Raw genomic sequence first — 23,954 nt, 5'->3', positions numbered from 1 at the left:
GCATGTATATTGGCGATTATAGTGCAGACTGTTTTTGTCCATACAGTTGTGTGGTAATAGCAAAGAAATAAAAATCCTCTGTGTGTTTGGATATATTATAACATTATTTATTTTGAAAACTTAACTAATCAGACCCACTGTACATAACGCAGCAAACATGTATGGAAGGTTGCATATTGATCTGACATTAAATACGTTCATCACCCTGTACATACCATAAATCAGATCCATTTATTGAACATTAGCTCCATGGATTCGCATATGTCATACTTGGTTCACCCTTTTACCAGGCTGTTTTATTCAGCTGATGAGAGTTATCGAAATGGAGGCGTTCGATTTAGCATTCATTAACCTCATCGCCGCAAGAGGTCTCTGAAAGTCAATATAAACGTCAGGTATCAGCAAGAATGAAATATAAATTAATGGGATTTTTGCTTTTGTTGTCAGGCTCATTTCAAACGTGAACCCGGTGGACTGCAGACTTAAGTTGCCCTTCTACTGCAGTCCACCAGCCTCTTTTCTGGGACAGGGAATAATTCAAGGTTGTTTGTGTGATGGGACAGATGAGCCGCCCGGTTATATTAGTGCCACCACATGAAGGCGCCCTATTCCAGCATCATTAAAGGCAGTTGAGTCGCTTGGTTATAATGGTGTCACCACTTGAAGGCGTTCCTCTCCTCCACCATGCAAAGAGTTAGACTTACCAAACATCATCCCTACCTGTAACTGTATAAGGATATAGGGAATGACCCAGACGCGGCAGAGGCTTACGCTAGGCCTTCGTATATGGAGTTCACTGTTCATAAAAGGAGACGCCCTTACGTAAATCGAATTCGTATGTGCCATGAACGCGCCGTATTTAGAGCCACACGGGTACTCAGTGGAATCGGGAAGTTTTATTTATTATTTATTTTAATGCCAGGTATATAACAGAGTAGGTATTATATTTATGTTGGCAAAAACGAACTAGTTTGAAGGTGGGAATTTCGTGTGAATGTTAAGCAATGACCTTGACACCTTAGTATTCTATTCCATGTTCCGCCAGACGATTTTATTCAGCCGAGAGTGAGTATAGGGGACTTTGTGTGTTAATACCGTTACCATATACCCTCTCATGGTCGGAATAACTCTGGTATTGTATTGCACCTGACACCAGACTCTTTCATTCAGCTGAGAGGAAGTCATTGGTGCCTGAGAGTGTTAATAACTTACACTTTACCCTCATTCCCACCATCCCTCTTTGATCTTCCCTTCCCTTAATCTTTCACGTCTTCCGCATCGCCTTATCCTCGAATCCCTGCTTCTCAGTGTTCCGTCCTCTCTCTTCATTCTTTCCCCATTGGAGCATCTTAAGGAACCAGGCTGCCCCTCAGTCACTCACTAAGGATTTTCAGAAGGCTAAAAAGACGGGAAATTACCGTAGAGTTATTTCGAAATTCGTAGATGTGAGTAAAAGGTCAAGATCTCCTCGTTTCTAGTAATTTTATAGTCTTTTCTTTTCTTTTTTTTCTTTCATTTTTTAGTCTCATTGTCTTTTATGCTGCTTTTTTTTTTCTCCCCACTATTTACGTCCACTCCTTACATGCATAACACTTCTCAACAGCCCCCCCCCCCATACACCACCCTGTCCTCACACTCACGTTTCTCAACTTGCTTCTTCTCACTCCTCACACTGGTCTTACACTATCCTCATACTAATTTTCCATTCCCGTGGCACTGTTCACCCTCTCACTCTTACCTCACACCCTTTGTCACACTATCCACAGTCACATCCGTCCTTAAGGCTCTGTTCATCCCGCACCCTCACCTAGCACCCTCCTCACACTATCCTCACCCTGATATCTCACCCTGACATCTCTCTGCTTGTCTCCCCTCACATCCTTGATTTTTTACTCTTTTCACGCTTTCCCGTCGCACCTCTGACACCCCTCACCTTCCACCCTGCCTTCTCATTCCATCCGCTTTCAGCCTTTTCCGTTTCACTTCTTTCGGTCTTCCCCATCTCATGCGTCTCCCAACGTTACCCTGTCCTTCCCACCCCTTCCCTCACCTCACTCTCTCTCTCCGTCACGTCTGTACTTCTCACTCTGTCGCCTCCCTCGTTGTCTTACCCGATCCCTCTTTCCCGGTCCCTTTCCCCTTGTTCCTCTAATTCATACCACCACCTTCCTCTCACCTCTCCCTCTTTCCCTCCCCTCCTCACCCTTCCATGTTTCTTTCCCCCGTTACCCCTTCCATTCCCCTACCCCTTTCCTCTCACCTCCTCCTTCCCCTCCCCCTTTCTCCCCCCTCCTCGTTCCCTCCTCCTTCCTCCCATCCATGAGGGGAGGTGAGTCACGGGTGCCATGAATTTCCGGTCAGATGTCATGGATATAAACGTACTTGGGGCTGGAGGTTGTAGAGAGGGCGGTGGGAATACGGGACCTGCACTCCTCCCTTCCCACCTCACCCACACCAGCGCCACACATTCCTCCTCTACCCACACCCACACCAGGACCTCATACCCACACCCTCACCAGCACTCCACTCTCTTTCTCTACCCACACCCACATCACCACTTCATACCCACACCCACACCAGCATCCGCACCCTCCTCTTCTATCCACATCCACACCCACTCTTCATATCCACACTCACACCAGCACTCCACACTCCTCCATCACCCCCACCAGCACTCCACACTCTCCAAACTCTCCCTTCCCCCACCCTCTACATAAATATACAGATTATACACACACGTAAGCTCAATATACACTGATACACACACACACACACACACACACACACACACACACACACACACACACACACACACACACACACACACACACACACACACACCGCTCGCTGGCGCAGTGGTAACGTTCTCGCTTGCCATCTGGTAGACGGGAGTTCGCGCCTCGCTCAGGTTGCGAAAAGTTTCACTGAAGAAGTGGGTGGTTACTGTCCCCCTTGAGCAAGGGGACGGGTGTGTGGGTATGTGAAGGTCACAGCCTTGCCCTTAGATCGGACTATATGAGCTCTGAGCTCCCTTCCGGGAGGGTAAAATGTTGACGATCACGACCATCAAGTGATCCTGACCGACCCGGTGAATTACACACACACAAACGTTAGCGCAGAATATTCTCAAATTTAGTAGATAAGCACGTCCTCATTTCGTTATTCCAGGAAGCACGAAGAAGCCAACGAAGCAAGTATTACACGAAAAAAAAGAAAAAAAGAAAAAACAAAAAAAGAAATAAGTGCACGAGTAACAGGAGTGAATGAGTGAGTGAAACGGGAGAGGCAGATGAGTGAGAGTAATTGAAGTGAGAACATGAATAACATCAGATTGAGCGAGTGAAAAACAAATGAGGGAAAGAAATGTATGAGTGCCTGAATAATAACAGAGTCTGGATGGATGAATGAATAAAGCAGTGAATATCAGATGAAGAGCAGTTGAAGTGAATGCATGAATAACAACAGGAGTGAATGCCTAAAACAGTAAGAGGCAGGACGAGTGGCGTGCCCGTAACAGAGGAGTGAGAGTAGAATGCATGAGTACCAGAGGGAATGAATGAGTCAGGCGAGGGTGAGGTGGATTCTGAGTAGATGAATGAAGCAAGTGGTGAATGAGTAGCGGCAGGAACAGGGGAGTATGGGAGTGAAATATTTAACCTCTTCCTTCCGAGGACCTCTTTTCTTTCTTTCTTTCTTTTTTCTTTTTCTTTCTTTTTTATCAGAGTTCTATTGAATGTAGGCGAGACTTTTTTTTTTATTTGAGGGGTTTGATATAAGCCTCATTTACCTCCTGTTACATTTTTTTTTATTTTAATGTAATCGTTTTAAGTCAGGAAAAAAATCAGTTACTAAAATGCGTCATCAGATTGAAGGGGATAAATGCAAGACGATTCGTATCTCCAAAAGAAAGGAGAGAGAGAGAGAGAGAGAGAGAGACAGACAGACAGACAGACAGACAGAGACAGAGAGAGTAAAGGAAAGAATAAACAGTAGGTGAGAGTACTTTAAGAGCGCTGTGGCCTTCGCATGTTGAGGAGAAGGAGGAGGAGGAAGAGGAGGAGGGGGAGGGTTGTTGATGTAAGGGGTTTATGTGTGAAAGAAGGGCGGCGGGAAGAGGGGGAGGGAGATCAGGGAGGGATAGGGAGTAGGAGGGAGGGTATGAGAGGGGGGGAGAAAAAAATAGAGGGATTAGGGAAGAGAGAAGGAGCTGTAGGAAGAGAGGGAGAGAGAAGAACCGTAGGGAGGGATTGGAAAGGGAGCTGGAAGGAGGTGTAGGGAGGGAAAGGAGGAGTGAGGAGGGAGAATAGGGAGGGAGGGGAGAAGGAGGGAAGGAATCAGGGAGAGGGGTAAATTGAAAGAGAGGGGAGGGATGTCCAGGGAGGAAGGAGGTGTTGTAAAGGAAGGGAGACGGAGGGAGTATAGGGAAGGAGGATAAAGAGTGAAGAGGAAAGGAGAAATTGGGAAGGAAGGGAGAAAGAAGGAGAACAGGGCAGGAGGATGAGAAGAAACGTGGAAAGGAGACCAGCGGATAGGAAGAACAGAGAAGGATAGACGAGGAGAAGGGAGAAGAAAAGAGATCATGTAGGAGGGAAAGGAGAAAGGAGTGTTGCAGAGTTAATGCGGAGAGGGGGGGGAGAAGAGGAGATGCATGTATGAAAATGATACTGGATAACGAGAGGGAGTAGGAGGAATAGGGAGAGGAAGGGAAGCAAGGGGGAATGACTGAGGGAGAGAAGGAGGGAAAGAGAGAGTAAATGAGGGAGAGAGGGAGGCAGGGGGTGAATAAATGAGTGGGGGAGGGGAAAAGTGTGAGTTAGGGACGGAGGGGGTGAATGAATGAGAAGGAAAAGGAGAGTGTGAGAAAGGGAGGGTGGGGGTGAACGATTGAAGGAGCGGGAGGGAGGGAAGGCAAGAGGGGTGAATGAGGGAGAGAGGGTGGGGAGAGAGGTAGGTATGTAGGTAAGCTGGGCCAAGGAGAAGGAAGGACAAAGAACAAAGGAAAGCAAATAGTAACGCCCCCATCAATCCTTTCAAGGTCGCTGGTTATAGGGTCGGCTGGACTGTGGTATCTGTTGTGTGAGCCTGAGAAAAGGAGGGCAGAGAAAGAGTAGGGGAGGGAGGGAGAAAGAAGGGTGTGGAGGAGGGATGGAACTAGGTGGGTATGAAGAGGGAGAGAGGGGAAGGAAGAGGGATGTGGAAAAGGGAGGAAATTAGGAAGATATGAGGAGGGAGAGAGAGGAAGGAAGAGGGATGTGAAGGAGGGAGGGGATTAGATAGATATGGGGAGGGAGAGAGGGAAAGGAAGGGAAAAGAAGAGGGGTATAAAAAAGGAAGAGAGGAGGGAGAAGGAGGGAGGAAGAGGAGAGAAGATGGGTATAAAGAAGGAGGAGGGGGTGAGGGAGGGAGGTATGAAGAGAAGGAGGTAAGGAGGAAAGAAGATAGTTCAGAAAAAGCAGGCGGGAGAGAGAAAAAGGAAAGAATAGCGATGTGCGTAAGAAAGAGGGAGGAAAGGGAGAGGTGGAGGGGAAAAGAAAAAAAAGAAGAGAGGTCTGAAGGGAGGGTAAAGGAAGAAGGTAAATATAAGGATGAAATTAGCCCGGAAGAAGGGGAGGGAGAGAAAGAGAGAAGGAAGAAAGGAGAAGAATTAGAAAAAATGAGAGAGAGAGAGAGAGAGAATATAGAAGTAAATGGAAGTGGTAGAGGAAGAGATTGTAGAATAAAAGATTTAGAGAAGAGGTGTGGATGAAGGGGAGGTGGGAGAGGAGGAGGAGAAGGAGGTAGAGAAGAGGTTAGGGGGAAGGACTGAGGTAGAAAAAAATTTACGAAGGGTGGGAAAGCGTTAGGGTGAAAGGAGAGAGAGAGAGAGAGAGAGAGAGAGAGAGAGAGAGAGAGGCTTGTGTGGAAGGAAAGTAAGACTGAGTGTGGGTCATGAATCTTATTTTTTTGTGTCCCTTGCCTCCCTCTTCATTTAACGACCCGCACCAGGACACACAGGGAGGGAAGGAGGGAAGGGAGAGAGAGAGATGGAGGAAAGGAGGAGAGATTGGAGGGATGGAGGAGGGAGGGATGGAGAGAATAAGAATATGAATGAGGGAGAGAGAGAGAGAAGAGGGATATGAATGAGGGAGGGATGGAGAGAATAAGAATATGAATGAGGGAGAGAGAGAGAGAAGAAGGATATGAATGAGGGAGGGATGGAGAGAATAAGAATATGAATGAGGGAGAGAGAGAGAGAGAAAAAGGATATGAATGAGGGAGAGATAGCGAGAAGAAGGATATGAAAGAGGGAGGAATGGAGTGAACAGTGAAATGAAGGAGAGATGATGAAGGTAAGAGGGAAAGGTGGAAGGAAGAAGAAAGCAAGGGAGAGGAGAAATAGAGGGAGAAGGGAAAGAAGGGAGAGGGGAAGGTAGAAAGTAGAGGTAAGAGAACGATGAGAGAGAGTTGTAAGGAAGGAGCAAGAAAGGGAGGAAGGATACGAGAGAAGGAGGGAGAGGAAGGAAGATTGGTAGAAAAGAAAGGAAGGATTAGAATGAAGGAGAGACGGAGGTTTGGAAAGAAAGGAGGGTGAGAGGATAGGAGGGATAGGTGCAAGGAAGGAAAATGTAGGGAGGAAAGTGTTGGAGGGATGGGAGAGTTGGAGAGAGAGGGATTGGATGAAATGACCGGAAGGAGGCGGGAGAGGGAGAGAGAGGGAAAAGAGGAATATGAGGTGGAAAGGCAGGTAAAAGAGGAGTTGAAGGGAATGCGAGAGGAAGAGGAAGAGTTGGGGGGAAGGAAGAAGGAGGGAGGGAGAGAGAAGGGGGGGTGGATTGGAGAGAAAGGAATAAGTAAAGAGGGAAGGAGGGAGGAAGAGGGGGAGGGAGGATTGGAGGGTGCAAGAGAGGAGGGGGAATGGCAAGGGAAGGCGGAACTCAGTAGATACCACCTTAGGAAAGAATTAGAGAGTAGAAGCAGGAAAGATGGAAGGGCGAAGCAGAAGAGGGAGGGAAGGAGAGGGGACAGGGATGAAAGCAGAATAGAGTGGATAAAGTAAGGAAGAGAGTAAGTAAAGCAAGGGAAAGGAGGAAGATATTATAAAGCAAAAGAGTGAAGGAGGAAGGGAGGGGATAGAACAAAGTGGGCAAGTGGAATAGAGAAGATTAAGTAAGGAAGAGAATGAATAAAGCGTGGGAGGGGAAGAAGGGAAGGAAAGGAAGATGGGAAAAAATGAAGGGAACAAAGCTCTCTCTCTCTCTTTCTCTCTCTAAGTTGACATTTTTTCATTTTAACCTTTAACAAAAAAATAGTCTAAAGAGGCGGGATGATGATGACCACGATGATGATGATGATAATGATAATAATGATACTGATGATTATGGTGATGGACCTGTTTTTCCCATAGAATAATAAGGCATAAAAACATCACTAAATATACAGCAGTGACCGGGGGAGGTAAAGACCCAAGCCCCCCGCCCATCTACTTGTATTACGCCCATAAGCATAAAAGTCTACGGATATTACCCAGAATATTTCAGAAACTCAGAAATGGGAGGGGAAGGAAGGGGGGTTGTTATATAATGTTTTTGGTGAAGTTTTTCTTGGTGTGGGGAAATGGTGATAGTTTTTATTGTTGTTGTGATCTTTTGGTGGGAAATATGATGATGATGACGACCACAGCGATGATGATGATGCGTTCTTGTTATTATTGCTGCTGTTCTTGTTTTGATTATGATATTGTACTTCTGTTTTCTTTTTTCCTTCTCTGGTTAGCATTATTATTATCGTTGCCAGTGGTAGTGATGTTGTTGTAGGAATCATCATCATCATCATCACCATTAGCTTTGATACCAGAGCTGGATCTAATATCAACGTAAAGACCATTTTCGTGAGTCATGCGTCTCTTGGTGCCTGAGTCTTAATCCCTCACGCTACTTCATGTCATAGAGACGGGGGGGTGGGGGGCATGATGTGATATGCAATGCCCAGTGGGGGATGGGGGAGTGTGTGTAGGGGTGGCGGAGTAAGAGAAACCCACTAACTCTTACGTCACTTCTCGCTGTGTGTAACCTTTAGCTACAAACTGTTTAAAGTGTCGCGTTACTCCTTTTTCTTTCATTCTTTGTGTGTAATTCACCGGGTCGGTCAGGATCACTTGATGGTCGTGATCGTCAGCTTTTTACCCTCCCGGAAGGGAGCTGAGAGCTCATATAGTCCGATCTAAGGGCAAGGCTGTGACCTTCACACATCCACTCACCCGTCCCCTTGCTCAAGGGGGACAGTAACCACCCACTTCGTCAGTGAAACTTTTCGCAACCTGAGCGAGGCGCGAACTCCCGTGTACCAGATGGCAAGCGAGAACGTTACCACTGCGCCAGCGAGCGGTGTGTGTGTGTGTGTGTGACGTACAGGCTCTCGTTCGTGGAAGCAGCTGGTCCTTAATTCGTTGTACATGTAAATTAAATGTATTGATTGATTTTTAGCGGAAGTATTTGTTGTTCGATACTCTTTGTTGGTGTCCCGTTGCATGGAGTTTTTCATCATCATCATCATCATCATCATTATTACAGAGGTGTTCATTTTAATACTACTGCATAGTGTACAGTGGTAGGAAATACGTACTTAGCATAATTACATAACAACACCGCGTGAGATGAATTACAAGATAGTCAGCACAGGAATTAAGCTTCGGTCTGTAAGGTGAACGACCAGGCCTCTCGCAGTCCACCAAACCGGCTTTAAAAGAATCCTGACACCCTTACCTGACCGTCAGCCTCTTAGTGGCATCCGACTAAATTGTAGGCTGACTCAGGTGAAGGATCGGAAGGTAAAAAATTGCTTATCAACAGGAAACTATAGTCTCTGCGCGCGAATCTGAGGTTGTTTTTATCGTGGCCTGGCAACTTACCATTCAGAAGTGCGTCTGATTTTGTGTATAATATGAGAGTATTGTGTAGTGGGAGAGTATTGTGTAGTGGGAGAGTTCGTGTATAATAATATTCGTGTGTTATATATTCGTGCATAATAATATGATTCGTGTATAATATGGTACGAAATCGGACGCACTTTTGAATGGTAGGTTGCCAGGGTACGATAATGACAACCTCAGAGTCGTGCGCCGCGATTATAGTATTGTTTAGTGGGAGTATTGTGTAGTGGGAGAGTATTGTGTAGTGGGAGAGTATTGTGTTGTGGGAGAGTATTGTGTAGTGGGAGAGTATTGTGTAGTGGGAGAGTATTGTGTAGTGGGAGAGTATTGTGTAGTGGGAGAGAACTGTGGACCCTGGTTCATTTCCTGGCAGATACGTCTTGGGATAGTATGAGCAGTGCATATTCTCCAGCTAACCTTACCCCTTTCCCTAAGCCCCTTCCTTCCCTTCCCTCGACGTCACACAGTAGAGGAAGAATATATACCGTCTGTGATGTTGTGCCAGGTGGGAAGGTCTTTCGTGTACTTAATGGAGCGTATTATTAGTCTGAAAGTTAGAAGTCACGGTACATTATGATTGAGTTAGATTATTATTATTATTATTATTATTTGTGGCAGTATCGTCGTCATCATCATCATCATCACGTATTTATTTATTTATTTATTATTATTATTATTATTATTATTATGCCGGAGCCTCTGAGAAAATGTTTGTGGTTCTGAAAGAAAGTGTTGGTAGTTATTTTTGTGTGTGTGAGTGACGGCAGCGTGTGTTATTGTGCGAGACAGGCTGCCACTCTGACGTCACCCCCACCCCCTACACCAATACCCCCCACCCCGTACTCCAATACCCCCCACCCATTCCGTCCCCAGCCCTCACTGTCACCCTTCCCTCACCCCGCCCCCACCATCAGCGCTTCCTCACCCCGCACCTCCCCTTCCCACGCCCTCACTCGCATCCCCACTCCATCCCCTCCCCCTCCTCGCCCTTCCCCCCATCATCACCCTCAGCTTTCCCTGTCCTCAAAGCTCACCCCCACCCCCACCCATTCCCCTTTGCCCGGTTTTGGGCGGAGGCCAGGCTGTGACGTCACTGTGGAGAGAGAGAGAGAGAGAGAGAGAGAGTCGTATAAACGCAGAAGAATAAATATTTTGAGGGAAGATAAGCACAACTTTGAGTGAGATTAAGATAAATGAAGACAGGAATTATACCAAGAGAAAACAAGAGCAGGATTATGTAATGAGGGGGGGGGGGGAGGTGGTCGTTCATTCTTCCTCATGCTTACTAGTGGAATCATCCTTGACGTTCTCTTCAGTGTGTGTGTCATGTCTGCAGGGCAAAGGTCTCTCATAGCTCTCTCCACACAGACATTATAGCCATCTGAAGCCTCCAGCCAGACAGCATCTTTCTTCAACCACTGTCAGACATCGGCCCCTCAGACACTACCGAGAGAGACATGTGTGCCCTTAGTCTGATTACGGTCAGCCATCACCCTCCCCTGCTTCACTGTCTCAAAAATTATAACCTACAGTCACTCTACTCACACTGTAATGCAGCCCACCACACGACAACACACTCATGCATCCCAGTCACTCTACTCACTCTGTAATGCAGCCCACCACACGACAGTACATGCATCCCACAGTCACTCTACCCACACTGTAATGCAGCCCACCACACGACAACACACTCCTCTCAATGCATCTCACAAACACTATACCCACACTGTAATGAAGCCCACCACACGACAACACACTCTACTCATGCATCCCATAATCACTATACCCACACTGTAATGAAGCCCACCATACGACAACACACTCATCTCATGCATCTCAACTAGCACACCACAGATAATTCTTCACCATAACCTCAGCAAAGAGTCTCTGGGAGTTCCCGGTTGAAGTTGCCTGGATCCTGCTGTCCACTGGGTTCATGTCCAAATGATCCTGAAGATTACAACAAAAAACAACATCAATAGCGCATCAGTGCGAAAATGGGTGTGAATAGTTTTAGAAATAATGTAACTATATAGACAGAATAATAGTACTAGGTGAGTGTCGGGAACAGTAAGTAGAAGTAAGAAAGATCTATTCTATCTGTCTATTGTCAGACGCCTCAATCCCATTCGGGGTGTCCACAAACAAATCGCCTCCACGTCGCCCTGTCCCCCGCCGTTTCACTGCCCTGCTCCCAACTCACACCCCCCTCTCTCATATACCTCTCCACCCCATCCCTCCATCTCATCCTCGGCCTCCCCCTCCCTCTCCCCCCCCCTCCACCTCACTCACATATACACTCTCTTCGTCAGTCTTTCACCCTCCATCCTCTCCACATGGCCAAACCACCTCAGTGTATTCCTCCTAACGCTTCCTATCACATCCACATCCACACCACAACGCTCCTTTATATCCTCATTCGTCAGCCTGTCTCTCCATGTGACTCCATAGGCTCCTTTTCCACTGCTCTCACTCTTGACTTGTGTCCTTCCAACAACGTCCAAGCTTCACTTCCATACGTTAGAGTTGGTATCACAATACTGTCATGTAGTAACTTTTTCACTTCCATGCTCATATATCTTTCTATCTATCTATAGCCCGACACCCTAATCCCGCAGAGGGTGGCCATAGACAAAACGCCTCCAAGTCGCACGGTCACCCACCATTTGACTACCCTCCCCCCAACTCACCCCACCCTCCCTCATATACCTCTCAACTCCATCCCTCCACCTCATCCTAGGTCTACCCCTTCCTCTCCCTCCCTCCATCTCACCTACATACACCCTCTTAGTCAGTCTTTCATTCTCCATTCTCTCCACATGTCCAAACCACCTCAGTATATTTCTCCTAATCTTCTCAACCACATCCACAAGTATGAAGAAAGATGAAAGAACACTAAGTAGTGTGTAGGAGGATGATAGAGAAGTGTCAGGAACAATAAGTAGTATGAAGGAAGAAGATTGGGTCATATACCAACGTTAAGACCAAGATATGAGAGAGAAGAGAATGGAGTAGGAGTAAGATATGAGCGAGTGGGAGAGAGTGTAGGGGAGGGCAGTGGGAAAGAATTGTTAGAAAGTTTGAGACTGGAGAAGAGAAAGAGAGAGAGAAAGAGAGAGAGGGGGGGGGATTGTGGGAGGAAGGGAAATAATGATGGTGTGGGAGGGGGGAAGAAGGGAGCTATGGCAAGAATAGATTGGGGAGTTCCTTATGATGCGATATTTTTAAGTCCAGGGGGAGGAGGAGGACGAGAAGAAGGGGAAAGAGAGATGAGAGACGATGACAAGGAGAAGGGAGGGGGTTGAGAGAGGATGCAGGAAAAGGTATATATAATTATGCAGAAGATGAAAGGAAAAATGTGTAAAGGAGAGAGAGAGAGAGAGAGAGAGAGAGTGCACTTCGACTCAGGCTTATTCTTTAATATTTTATGCTTAAGATTAGGATGACAAAGCAAATTTCTGGTGTGGGTGTGTTTATATTTTATGGCCTCTCGAAGAAATATGAAAGTTCTTAAAGTTCCTGCTAGTCGACTGTTGGATAAGGAGTGGGCCGAAAAGTTAAGTTTTTCAAAGTTTGTTTCTGCACCTTGGTACAGAAAGAATCCTCTGTGATGCACTTCTTATTACAACTGTTAATGTATTTCCTCTTAATTCAAATTGGGCTTACTCGAAGTTTGGCCTTATTAGTCTTTAAGGATTATATATATATATATATATATATATATATGTATATATATATATATATATATATATATATATATATATATATGTTGTGTATCGCTCAACAACTTGTGATTGAAGTTTTCATGGTGTACCCTTACCTTGAACGATGGAGATAATGATGTCAGTTATTACGGGAAAACAGAGAAGGAGGGAGGGGGAACTGAGGAAAAGAGGAGAGAAAGGAGGAAGCAGGGAAAGAATGTGAAACGAGAGGAAAAAGAGAGAGAAAAGAAGAGTAGAGGGAGAGAGAAAAGAGGGAAAAGAAGAGAGAAGGAAGAGAGCAAGGAGGAGGAAGTTTATAAAACTGTAGATAGAAAAGTAAGTAAAGAAAACACAACAACAAAAGGGAAGGGAATAATGGAAAATGGATATGAAAAAGTGAGTTAGAGAGATTATCGAGAAGAGGGAAGAGAATATAGTACAGGTACCAGAGAGAGAGAGAGAGAGAGGAATGTGGATGATGCAGGAACCCAGTGTAACCCAACCCACCCACACCCTCATTGCCTCATACTGCCTCACTCTTTCTCATCCAGCCTCACTCTTCTTCATCGTACCTTATTTTCTCATTCTGCCTCATTCTGCCTCACTGATCTTACTTTTTGCCTTATCCATCCCTCACACACCTTCTCTCTACCCTCTTTGCCTCACTCTGTCTTACTGTACCTCTGCCATCCTTGCCTCACTCCCTGCTTAACCCTCCCTTACTATATCCTCACCTTTCCTGTTGCTATCTCACCTTGCCTATCCCTGCGTTACTTATCTCACTCTGCCTCTTGCCATCTGCTACTTCACCACCTGCATCTCTTCTTTTGTTCTGACTGACAGCTTCTCTTTCTCCCTCACGTATGTCCCATCCTACCTCAATCTGTAGCCCAGTCTCTCTCTCTCTCTCTCTCTCTCTCTCTCTCTCTCTCTCTCTCTCTCTCTCTCTCTCTCTCTCTCTCTCTCTCTCTCTCTCTCTCTCCTTTGTTGTGTTTCATGCCGTCTCATTCTGTCTCTCTGCCTCACACTTGCCTTGCCCTGCCTCACCTTGCCTTACTCTTGGCTCACCCTACTGACCCTTGTACATCCTACCTTATCCTGCCTCACCTTGCCTTACTCTTGGCTCACCCTTGTACACCCTGCCTTACCCTGCCTTACCTTGCCTTACTCTTGTCTCATTGTGCTTGCCTTTCTTCATCCTGCCTTACCATGCCTCACCCTGCCATGCTTGTCTCACTCTGCCTCACTCCTCTACATCCTGCCTTACCCTGCATCACCCACGTACATTAGATACCCTGCCTCACCCTCATACACCGTGCCTCACTCTCATACACCCTGCCTCACTCTCGTACACCCTTCCTCACCCTCATACACCCTGCTTCACTCTCATCCACCCTGCCTAACTCGTATACCCTGCCTCACCCTCATACATCCTGCCTCACCCTTGTACACCATTCTTCATCCTCATACACCCTGCCTCACCCTTGTATGCCCTGCCTCACCCTCATACACCCTTCCTCACTCTTGTACACCCTGCCTCACCCTCGTATGCCTTGCCTCACCCTCATACACCCTGTCTCACCCTCGTACACCCTTCCTCACCCTTGTACACCCTGCCTCACCCTCGTACACCCTGCCTCACCTTCGTACACCCTGCCTAACCCTCATACACCCTGCCTCACTCTTGTACACCCTACCTCACCCTCGTACACCGTGCCTCACCCTTGCACACCCCGTCTCACCCTTGTACACCCTACCTCACCCTCATACACTCTGCCTCACCCTCGTACACTCTGCTTCACCCTCGTACACCTTGCCTTGCTCAGCCATCCCCCAATCCTTCTACCTTGGCCTGAATCGCACCTAAGGGATATCCTGTGAGCAGATCCGTGTGCTGTAATGAACACCTTATAGCCAGCAGGATGTGTGTGTGTGTGTGTGTGTGTGTGTGTGTGTGTGTGTGTGTGTGTGTGTGTGTGTGTCCTAAAGTGAGTGGGTGGGCAATGAGACAAAGAAGCCCAGATGACTCTCTCTCTCTCTCTCTCTCTCTCTCTCTCTCTCTCTCTCTCTCTCTCTCCTCCATCTTGTATTTTTTCCTGCTCTTTAACAACGTTATAATATATGTGTTTGCTCTCCTTCCCTTGTCAGCCAGGTAGACTCCTGAAAGTACTGTATGTTTGTTGAGGATAACATTAATAATAACCATATTCTTAAAACAAAGGTAACAAACGGGAAAGCAAGGCAAGCCCCAGATTACAGTAAGTGTTTTGGGGAAATGATATTAAGATATAGCATGTTTGTACCTTTGCCTGGTTTCAGAGTGCACTCTTCAGTGTGGTATGCTCGCAACTAATCATATATCATATTCTTGTCTGTTTACAAAACTTTCAATCATATACTCCTAATAGATTTATTTAGTACTTTGCACCTAAATATTCACATGTGCTTATTAAATGTAGGTTTCTAAAATTGACGTAATGTAGGTAAGTAACGCATGAGAATATCAAACCACAAGCAGAAATAAACCAGTAAGGGAAAGGTGCCACAAGGCTTCCTGAGACCCTGCCTGATGTTCAACACTGTTTCCTAAATTAATGTGATTTGTCAGGGGTTTGCATACTATTAATGGTCTCATTTTAAGATTACAAACATATGAAAGCAGAAGACAAGATGATTTTGTGTTATAATTACTGCTGAGGTCGAATTGCCTTAACATAATCCATTGACTGCTTTTTTTTTTTTTCCCAAAGAGCAGGAATTACTGTACAGTCACATACATTGTTAGGCATATTTGGATATAAAGTACCTTTTAGAATGATACACAAGTGCAACAAGAACAGGTTATATAATCAGCTTATTCATTAAACGTATAACTGCTTTTAAAGTCAACCCATCTTAACTTTTCTTTGTATTTGATTTACTCTTAGTACTCTTGTTAGCCTTTACAGCCCTAGAAATGTCTCTCTCACAAAGTATGTATTGTAGTATTTGTTCATATATGCATCCATTTTTTTCATTGATTCATCCATCTGGTCATTAGTCATTCATTCTTACATACAACTGTCTGTTTTTCTTTCATCCTTCATCCTACCCATTATATGTTCATTTACTCAGTCATCAATTTGTTCATCCATTGATATATGCATCTTTCCATTTACACAAGCACCCAACCTGTCATTCTTTCATCCATACACCCATCCCTCATTTAACCCTTAGAAACCAGGAGACATCCTCTTTATTAGTTTACTTGTTGCTGTTGAGATGACTTTATTTCAGATAAGGAAAAGCTTCTTATTTCAAGGAGTTTATTAAGGAAGTATATAACCCTCTAGTTCAAAGTCTATCATAAACTGAATAAAATTATCAAGAAATGGCAATAATAAAATTTAAAAAGACATCCCCAGGCTTTGTTGGTTAATATGCTGTGTTGTTGTTACAGTTGCCTGGTGTGCTTGATGAGGCTGACGGCAATGGTGACATGGCACTGGACCTGGCACTGGAGGGTCGCCAGGGCAGCATCGCTGCCACATTGCTGAAGCACGGCGCGTCTGTCACCACCACAGATCCCAGTGGAGCGTCACTTCTTCACCGTGCTGTCAGGAGAGGTGTGCACTCTTTTCACTTAAACTTGGCTTAAAACCGACATCTCTCCATCTTGAATGCTGAGTTGTAAAAACAGATTAGAATATGATGCAGGTCACAAAGAAGTGCTATGGAAAGGCATTACCTTCACTTTGTGTAAAACTTTTTCCTTCCCCTCTTAGCCACTTAACCTGCGTCATGTGTGTCACATCCCCTTCCCATCTGTCTCCGTGTATTCATGCATTGTTTTATTACTTATTGACTTTACTCACCTTTAGTCAAACTACTCATGAACCACCTCACTTAAAATCAGTGATTAGCTTTCCATTAGTTAAATTTCTTAATGTTATCTTCCTCCATCTTTGTTCCACCTCATGATGCCTGTCTCCTTCAGTGACTTAGATTACATGAGTTTTCTCCTCGTATTTTGTTCTTTTTCCCCTCTTCTATTCATATGACAATATCTTGTCGCAGGGGATGAATATGCAGCTACATTCTTGATGGACCATGGCTGCTCAGTAAATGTGGCCACCCCTGGAAATGGCCGCACACCATTACATTCCTTAGCTGCTCTCTCCTACCCTGAGCAAAATACTCGACTTCAGATGGTGGAGGTTGCACGAACCATGTTACTGAAGGGTGCTGACCCTAACATTCAGGATAAAGACATGAAGTAAGGACTAAGCTAAAGTGAAGTACAGTATGATCTTTCATAGCTGAACCTTTTCAGTGTGAGTGACCATAATCCAGAGTGGGTTTGATGATCAGTGTTTAGATAGGGGTAGGTGATGCTGAAGTGGATAGGGCAGTGGTGTGCTGTTTAAAAGAAATAATATGGGTCTGGACTGGGGCTGGGAACAGTTTATGAATTTGAATTTTGTATTGTCTTTATTGATATTCCACTCTCTGACATCTCACACTGGCCTTGACTCAGATACCCCTAACCTGTATGTTATATGGGCAGTGTTGAAGTGATGACATGTGAAGTTATGTGATATGTAAGAAGACTCCCGGTCCTTAGGAAGCAGAGTGTCTGACCTATGTCCACAGCATAAAAAAAAAAAAAAAAAAAAAAAGTATGTTTATTACTTGTCAGATAATTATTACAGAAGGAAGGTATTGTCATGTAAATTTATTTGGTAAGTGTGAGCACCCATCATCCTCTCACTTGATGTAGTGTTACTGTCAGGTGACTACACTGAGTGACAAGCCAAGTGCTTTCTTGTAGTCCAGGAAGCCATTTACTGGACTACATTTGATGGAAACCATATACTGTAATCAGATTAATGCCTGGTGGTCTTATGGGTTTAGGGTCTCCAACCAGATGTGGCCCATGAGGGCTTGTATCTGATGGGTGGTTAGAATATATTGCTCATTTGATGTCATATAAGGGCAAGTAACTAGTCTCCCATCAAAAATATCTGGATTTTTAGCCTAAGTCCAGGCCCCTAAAAGGGGGCATTAAAGGATAGGATGATACAAGGTCTCTCATTTATCGATCTGAACTTTTTTTTAATTCATCCAAACCGCATGGTTTTCTCCTCTACTTCCTGACCTTACTAGGCCATGGGCTGGCACAGGATCCATATCTAATGGTTAAAGAATTACCTTTGTATCATTTCTTTTCCACAAGATACAAGAAGTAAAGGAGTAGTATTCTTTGTCCCTAAACAACAGGGATACTTGAGGGATAGATGTATAAAAGAATTCTGTGTCAAGACTTCAAAGTGTGAGACTCTTTGCTTGAATTTCAGTTCCATGTGTTTGTGTCTGAAAATCTGTTTCTAAAAGGGTATGGTTGTAAGGCTAGTTACAGAAAATGCAGCTACTGTTCACATTCACTCTCACTGTAGTACCACCCATCTGTAGACATGTAAATTAGTGCAGTTTATACAGATTATGCCAATAGACAGTAGAGAAAAATTACTTCTCACCTTCTTGTTTGCTGTAAAAGGTGACTAAAAAGAGTAGGAGTGGGAGCCCCAAAACCCTCTCTGTCACTCATTTTCTGTTTGGTCATAGAGATTTTGTGATTCCTTCTAGCATGTGTTTTGCAGACAGCCTGAAATATACCTCCTCAAGTACTGGAGGTGGGAAGATCATTGATGGTACTTTCATACTTCTCAGATTTAACATCCATGAAAAATCAGTGAATACAGCAATATCCATATTCTGTCTGTGTGCATGAAAATGGGAAGTCAGGTTCGGGTGATGAGAAATTTCTTACATAACATTGTGTGCTTCATACATTGCAGTAATATGACAGAGAAGTAAATTCTGTGGTTGTTTCATAATGTTAATTCTTGACTTGAATTTTTGGACAGAATGACTTAAAATATGAGACAGTCTTGTACCCACAGACTGCCATTTGTACCATAGAATATATTGGTAGAACTCCCACAGAACAGTAATGCATTTGGTTGTGGAGGGTGGGCAAGAGGAGCTGTTCCGTCTGCTGGTGGATCATGACAACCTACGACTTGAGCTGCGGGACAAGGCTGGATTACCTCCTCTCTGGTATGCCCTCAAAGCACCTGGGTCAGAATTCAGTGAGAACTCCTACGCAGCTGCGCTTATCAAACGGGGTGCCTCTCCCGATGCTGTAAGTGTCAGAGGATTTTCCATATGACTTCTAACCCCTTCAGTGTAGTGATGAATTTTATGGTTTTGTTCTTCCTACATTCTGATGATTTAACTGAAGGACTTCATAGTATTTTGATTAACCCACTCAGTATGGTGATACAGATCTTAATTTTTTAATTTTTACTTCTGTTGGATAGTTTGATTTAGTTTGATTCAGTTTAGGTGTATCCCTTTGTAAAGGTGTTCATGAAGGGTACTTCTAGCTCCCCCCCCCTACCCCACCTCAAGAAATCTTTCCTGAACAGAATATAGTGACTTAGAGATTGCTAAAATAGACTTAAAATATCATCAGATTGAAGTGGCTATTACTGAAGGTTGTTGGTTGGAGCTAGAGTTAACACTGAGGGTTTGTTGTCAAGAAATTCGATACCAGGAGTTTGGCACAAAGTGTTTTCCTTTGGAGATGTTAATAGTGCTAACTCCCTCATGTTCAGGAGAACTTGTAGTACAAGTGTACAAGTATTTCTTGGACACAAAATAAATGGTAATAGCCAGCTCCATATTACCCAGTTTAAGTTATAAGGACTCAAGGTTGGAGTACCCTAGTCTGATACATTTAACTTTTTCAGTCTGATGACATTCTTTTCTCAGTCATGCCACAACCAGACAAATTTATTTGCTGTAAGAGAATTTATAAACCATGGAGGTAGGTAAAGCTTTCACTAATCTCATCACCAACAAAAAGTCTCTCCCAAGATGAGTAGAACTCTGGAGATACAGCAGCAAGAATATGCCAGTAGATTATAATACACCACCTGATGCAGGGAATTAGTGGTAGATAAGCAGCCTACTCCCTTTGATGGCGTTACATCATCAAAAAATTTTGAATCGTCTGATGAGGAGTTAACCCATATTTGCAAGGTAAAACTTTCACTCTGACTGGGATGATGAATCACTAGACCATTGTATATTTTCATATTCATGTTAAAAAAAGGTATGGTCATATTTGTTTTAAACATTACCATCTCATTTTCTAACAAGAAACATGATTATGATTATGTAAATCCTCTAGTACCTGTATACTGATTTCTTAAAGTGGATGATGATTTATCCATGTGTTTATAAAGGTTCCAACATGTTAAAGTTGTGTTTACAAGTTATGTTTACTGTGCAGTATTGTGAAGTTCTTTTGTACCTGTAGATAGAGTATACATACAAAATTATTTGGTGTTCAGCATTGATGTGCATGATTTTTTTTTTTTTTTCTCCAGAATGAGAACTGGCTTGTTTTTTCTCGAAAATGGTTCTTAAACAGCATCTCTAAATAGAGATAGTGTGGAAGGTGGAAGTTTTGTGACTTTTACTTAATAAATTTCCTGTTTCCCCTGACATGCATATAAAGATCTCAGGAGACTGTCCTTCCTTGAGGCATCGTAAGGTTGGTGCAGATACTGATGTGGATGCATGGTCTTATAGGTCCTCTTGCCGTATTTCCATTGGCATAGGAGACTTCATAATGTCTCTTGCTTGGATATGCATTTTTCATGTCACACCGTACTTTCTCTTGAATGTTATATATGTGTGTATATTATCAACACAGTTTGCATCAGTAACATACAAGAAATTATTAACTGTTTGCCTGCAGTGAATTTTTATGGGCTGAGTTACATAGGTCATTGTACAGTAATCACTCCAATATCCGGATCAATAGAGCCATCGGTAGGTTCGGATATTGGTTTTGTCCGGATATTGGGCCCCAGCTTATGGACTTGTACTTACGGACCCTAACACAGAGAAACACCTATACAACTCCCTCCGGACATGCATAGCACCTATTTAACACCCAAATCACACCAATAAGGCACATAAATGACTGAAATAAATGCAATAGACACATAAAATGTGGGTTTAGAAGTATGTTCATACATTAATAAACATTCTGGTACTTATGGACTCTAACCGAACCTAACCTAACCGAACCTAACCGAACTCTGAAAAACACATTCCTACTGCACATGCATGAGGTAAGTTTAGTATGGAAAGAAGTACAGTATGACACTTTCTGGTAAGTATAGTATGGGAAAAAATACAATATGAAACATTCTGGTAAATATAGTATGGAAAATAGTACAACATGAAACATTTTGGCTACTTACAGCAAGTCCCTGGCCACCTCGATGAATAACCGCCTCCTCTCGGACTCTGACAGTAAGAACGATTTCCTGAAGCACTTGCACTACACTCTTCCTGAAGTCTTGCACTGAACTTAGTCACTAACACACAGAAGTCCGTTCTTTTCACAGTGTTCACTTTAGTCCAAATAATGTTCCATTAAATTTAAGTGTTGCACATTAACTTTTCCCAAGTTTTTTTAAGTTTCCAAAGCCAAAACAAAGAAGGTTAGTTACGTTAAATTTCTTTTTCTACTTAGTCTTTCTCCCAACTTGAAAACCTTAACACAACACACCGTTTTTTTCACTGCACAACACTCAAAATTCCCGTGTGGTCTAGTGGAGAAGTTCTTGCTGTTTATTCACTGTCAGAGCCCGAGAGTATCACTGGCAGGCGTCCAAGGGGTGCATCGGTGGGTAGTGTTGATGGCGTACCGACTACAGAAGACTCTGAAGACAGCCGCAAACTCACGTCGAGCGGTGACTCCACTGTAGCTGATGTGCTGGGCTGTGGCTCGGAGCATGAGGGCCTGTCTTGGGGAGGCAACGGAGTGGAACCAGGGCTTGGCACAGCGGGGGTCACGGGCCTGAAAAAACTGTCAATCGTTGACTGACGCAAGGACCGACGATTCTGGCGATTGATGATGCGCTGCCGGAAAGCACGCACTTCCTCCACGAGTCCCAAGGGCCCCATCTCCCTGTCGCAGTCCGGGTGTTCCAGGTAGTCTAGGACGAACTCTAGATGTTCCCGGAGTGCGCTCAGCTTGGGGATGGCTGGAGTAGTGTCCTGCTGGGCGGAGTCTGCATCATCATCGCCTTCGTCGTCGGAATCTTCAAGTTCGGGACTGACACCAGCAACCGAAGACGCGATCTCGATATCAGACAACGTCTGATACCCAGGATCGCCTCTCGTCGTCGTCCAACCACTCATGAACATCGTCCACATCAACATCGTCGCCGTGCACATGTAGCCGTGCATGGAAGTCATCCACGTCAAACCCTAGGAAAACGTACTCCACATCTGTTCCGAGAAGCAGACGAGACCAACCATTATCAAGAGTTTTCACAGGGACTTCCTACCATGCACTATCCCAGTAGTACAGCGCAGACTTGATGTTGTAGCGGCGAAGGTTTTCCAAAGTCCGCTTGCCTCGAGTGTCACGTCCTTCCCTGCGCTCGTCTCGTCCCCGAGAACCACCATCACCTCGTCCAGGAACTTCCGACGGTACCGGCGCTTTGTTGCCACGATCACTCCTTGGTCCATTGGTTGAATGAGAGCAGTCGTATTAGGTGGCAGAAACATGCACCTAATACGGCCATTCTCAGCAACCAAGTCCTTGTCGCACGGGTGGGCAGGTGCATTGTCGAGGAGAAGGAGAGCCTTTACCTGGTCGCGAGGAATTTCCCAGTGTCTTCGTCTGGTAATGTATGACCTCCTTGACGAAGTGATGGTGAAACCAGTCTTTGAAAATCACAGCTGTGAACCATGCTTTCAAAGAATGGTACCATACGACAGGAAGGACATCCATCACCCCACGAAGGCACCGAGGCTGCTTTGCACGGCCAACAATAACGGGCTTAAGCCGGTGCATGCCGTTAGCATTGGCACAACACAAAGCAGATATCCGTTCCTTAGAAAGCTTGCGGCCAGGTACACGCTTCTCCGTCTCATCGGCGAGAGTGTTCGTTGGCACCGAGCGATAGAATAGCCAGTTTCGTCAGCGTTATAGACTTGACCAAGAGTGAGGCCCTCCCTGTCGATCAAGCCTTTCACCTTGTGCCGAAACTCGTCCACTCCATCCTCGTTAGCGTCCAATGCTTCGCCATGTGCTTTACGGTTAGTAAGGCCATGTCGCAACTTGAACGCGAAGAGCCAACCCTCGGATGCCTTGAAGTCTAGGGCGTCGTGAAGCCTTGCAAACTTCTCAGCAGCAGCCTTCAGCTCCGTTCCACGTACCATCACACCAGCTGCACGTTGTTGTCGATACCAAATCAACGTGGAGCGGTCGATCTCTGCATACTTGGGAGTAAACATAACCTTCCTTTCCACGTTGCGTTTGCTTCTCGACGAGAAGTCAGCCGTGTACTGCATGAGCTTGTCTCGGGAACGCTGATATCAAACAAAGTCGACCGGCCAGGTTGAACTCGCGGAGAATGCGAGAGGAAGACCAACCCGCATCAACCTTCTCCAATATCTCCCGTTTCTTCTCCAGAGTCAACACCACTCTCTTCCTTTTCTCAGGAGGCGGGGCCATCATCACACACACTAAGAGTAGGGCAGAGAGCAGCAGGAGGCCTTGCAGCAAGTACGGCACCACCACAAAAGCGAGCACGTGGGCAGCCATGACGAAGAGCGTAGGTCTTGTCGCGGTGAGAGACAGGCGGGAAGTGGGGAGGATGCAGCGGCGCTCTATCGGACGTCGGAGGAATGACGAACCAAAACAATGCTCTGCGCTGCTCGCGGCAAGTTCAAATTACGGACGGCAAAAAATCGATTTTTTTTTCCAATTTTTTTGGATTTTCGGACCATTTTGGGAATGTTTGATCCCAGGACGATAAGGTTCGGTTAGTGGGGATGTTCGGTTATTGGGCGTCCGGATATTAGAGGGATTACTGTATACTGGAATGAAACGCAGAACCATTCTGTCTTGGGCAGTACAGTTTAAGTAATCTGTTTTTCTTTACACAGTGGGGTCATCTTTCCTTAGCCAAATAAAGTCCAAAGCAGACATTATGCATCTGTGTGATTAAAGTATAATGTGCTACATAAATTGCCAAGAAAGAAGCACTATGAAATTTCTGAAGTCAAGTAGTAATATAGCCTCACTAGTATTTCAGCACTTACCATGTATTGCATATCAGTCAACCATGTAGAATGAAAGACAGCAGCATATCTGTAATTCATTGTAGAATTGTTCTCATTGAACTGTGGAACACATTAGAATTTGATTATTTATAAACTTCCATTATTAATCACTCTAATTTGTTGATGTATTTTCCACTTTG

At 44.8% G+C, this 23,954-nt stretch overlaps 1 protein-coding gene across 1 annotated transcript in view; it reads left to right on the top strand.

Moving 5' to 3' along the window:
* LOC145403649 (ankyrin repeat and FYVE domain-containing protein 1) overlaps positions 1-23,954 on the top strand; it is a 93,960-nt gene that overhangs the window by 53,561 nt on the left and 16,445 nt on the right. The window contains exons 7-10 of the mRNA XM_080275336.1: positions 16,052-16,217; positions 16,669-16,867; positions 18,598-18,796; positions 20,180-20,215. Coding sequence (XP_080131462.1) covers positions 16,052-16,217; positions 16,669-16,867; positions 18,598-18,796; positions 20,180-20,215 — 600 coding nt within the window. The remainder of the gene's footprint in view (positions 1-16,051; positions 16,218-16,668; positions 16,868-18,597; positions 18,797-20,179; positions 20,216-23,954) is intronic.

This window comes from Coenobita brevimanus, chromosome 61 (genome assembly GCF_032717465.1).
Source record: "Coenobita brevimanus isolate Jiangsu-jjx chromosome 61, ASM3271746v2, whole genome shotgun sequence".
In the NCBI taxonomy this organism is placed as follows: domain Eukaryota; kingdom Metazoa; phylum Arthropoda; class Malacostraca; order Decapoda; family Coenobitidae; genus Coenobita; species Coenobita brevimanus.
Note: the sequence above shows the minus strand (reverse complement) of the source record. Positions and strands in the feature narration are given on the sequence as shown.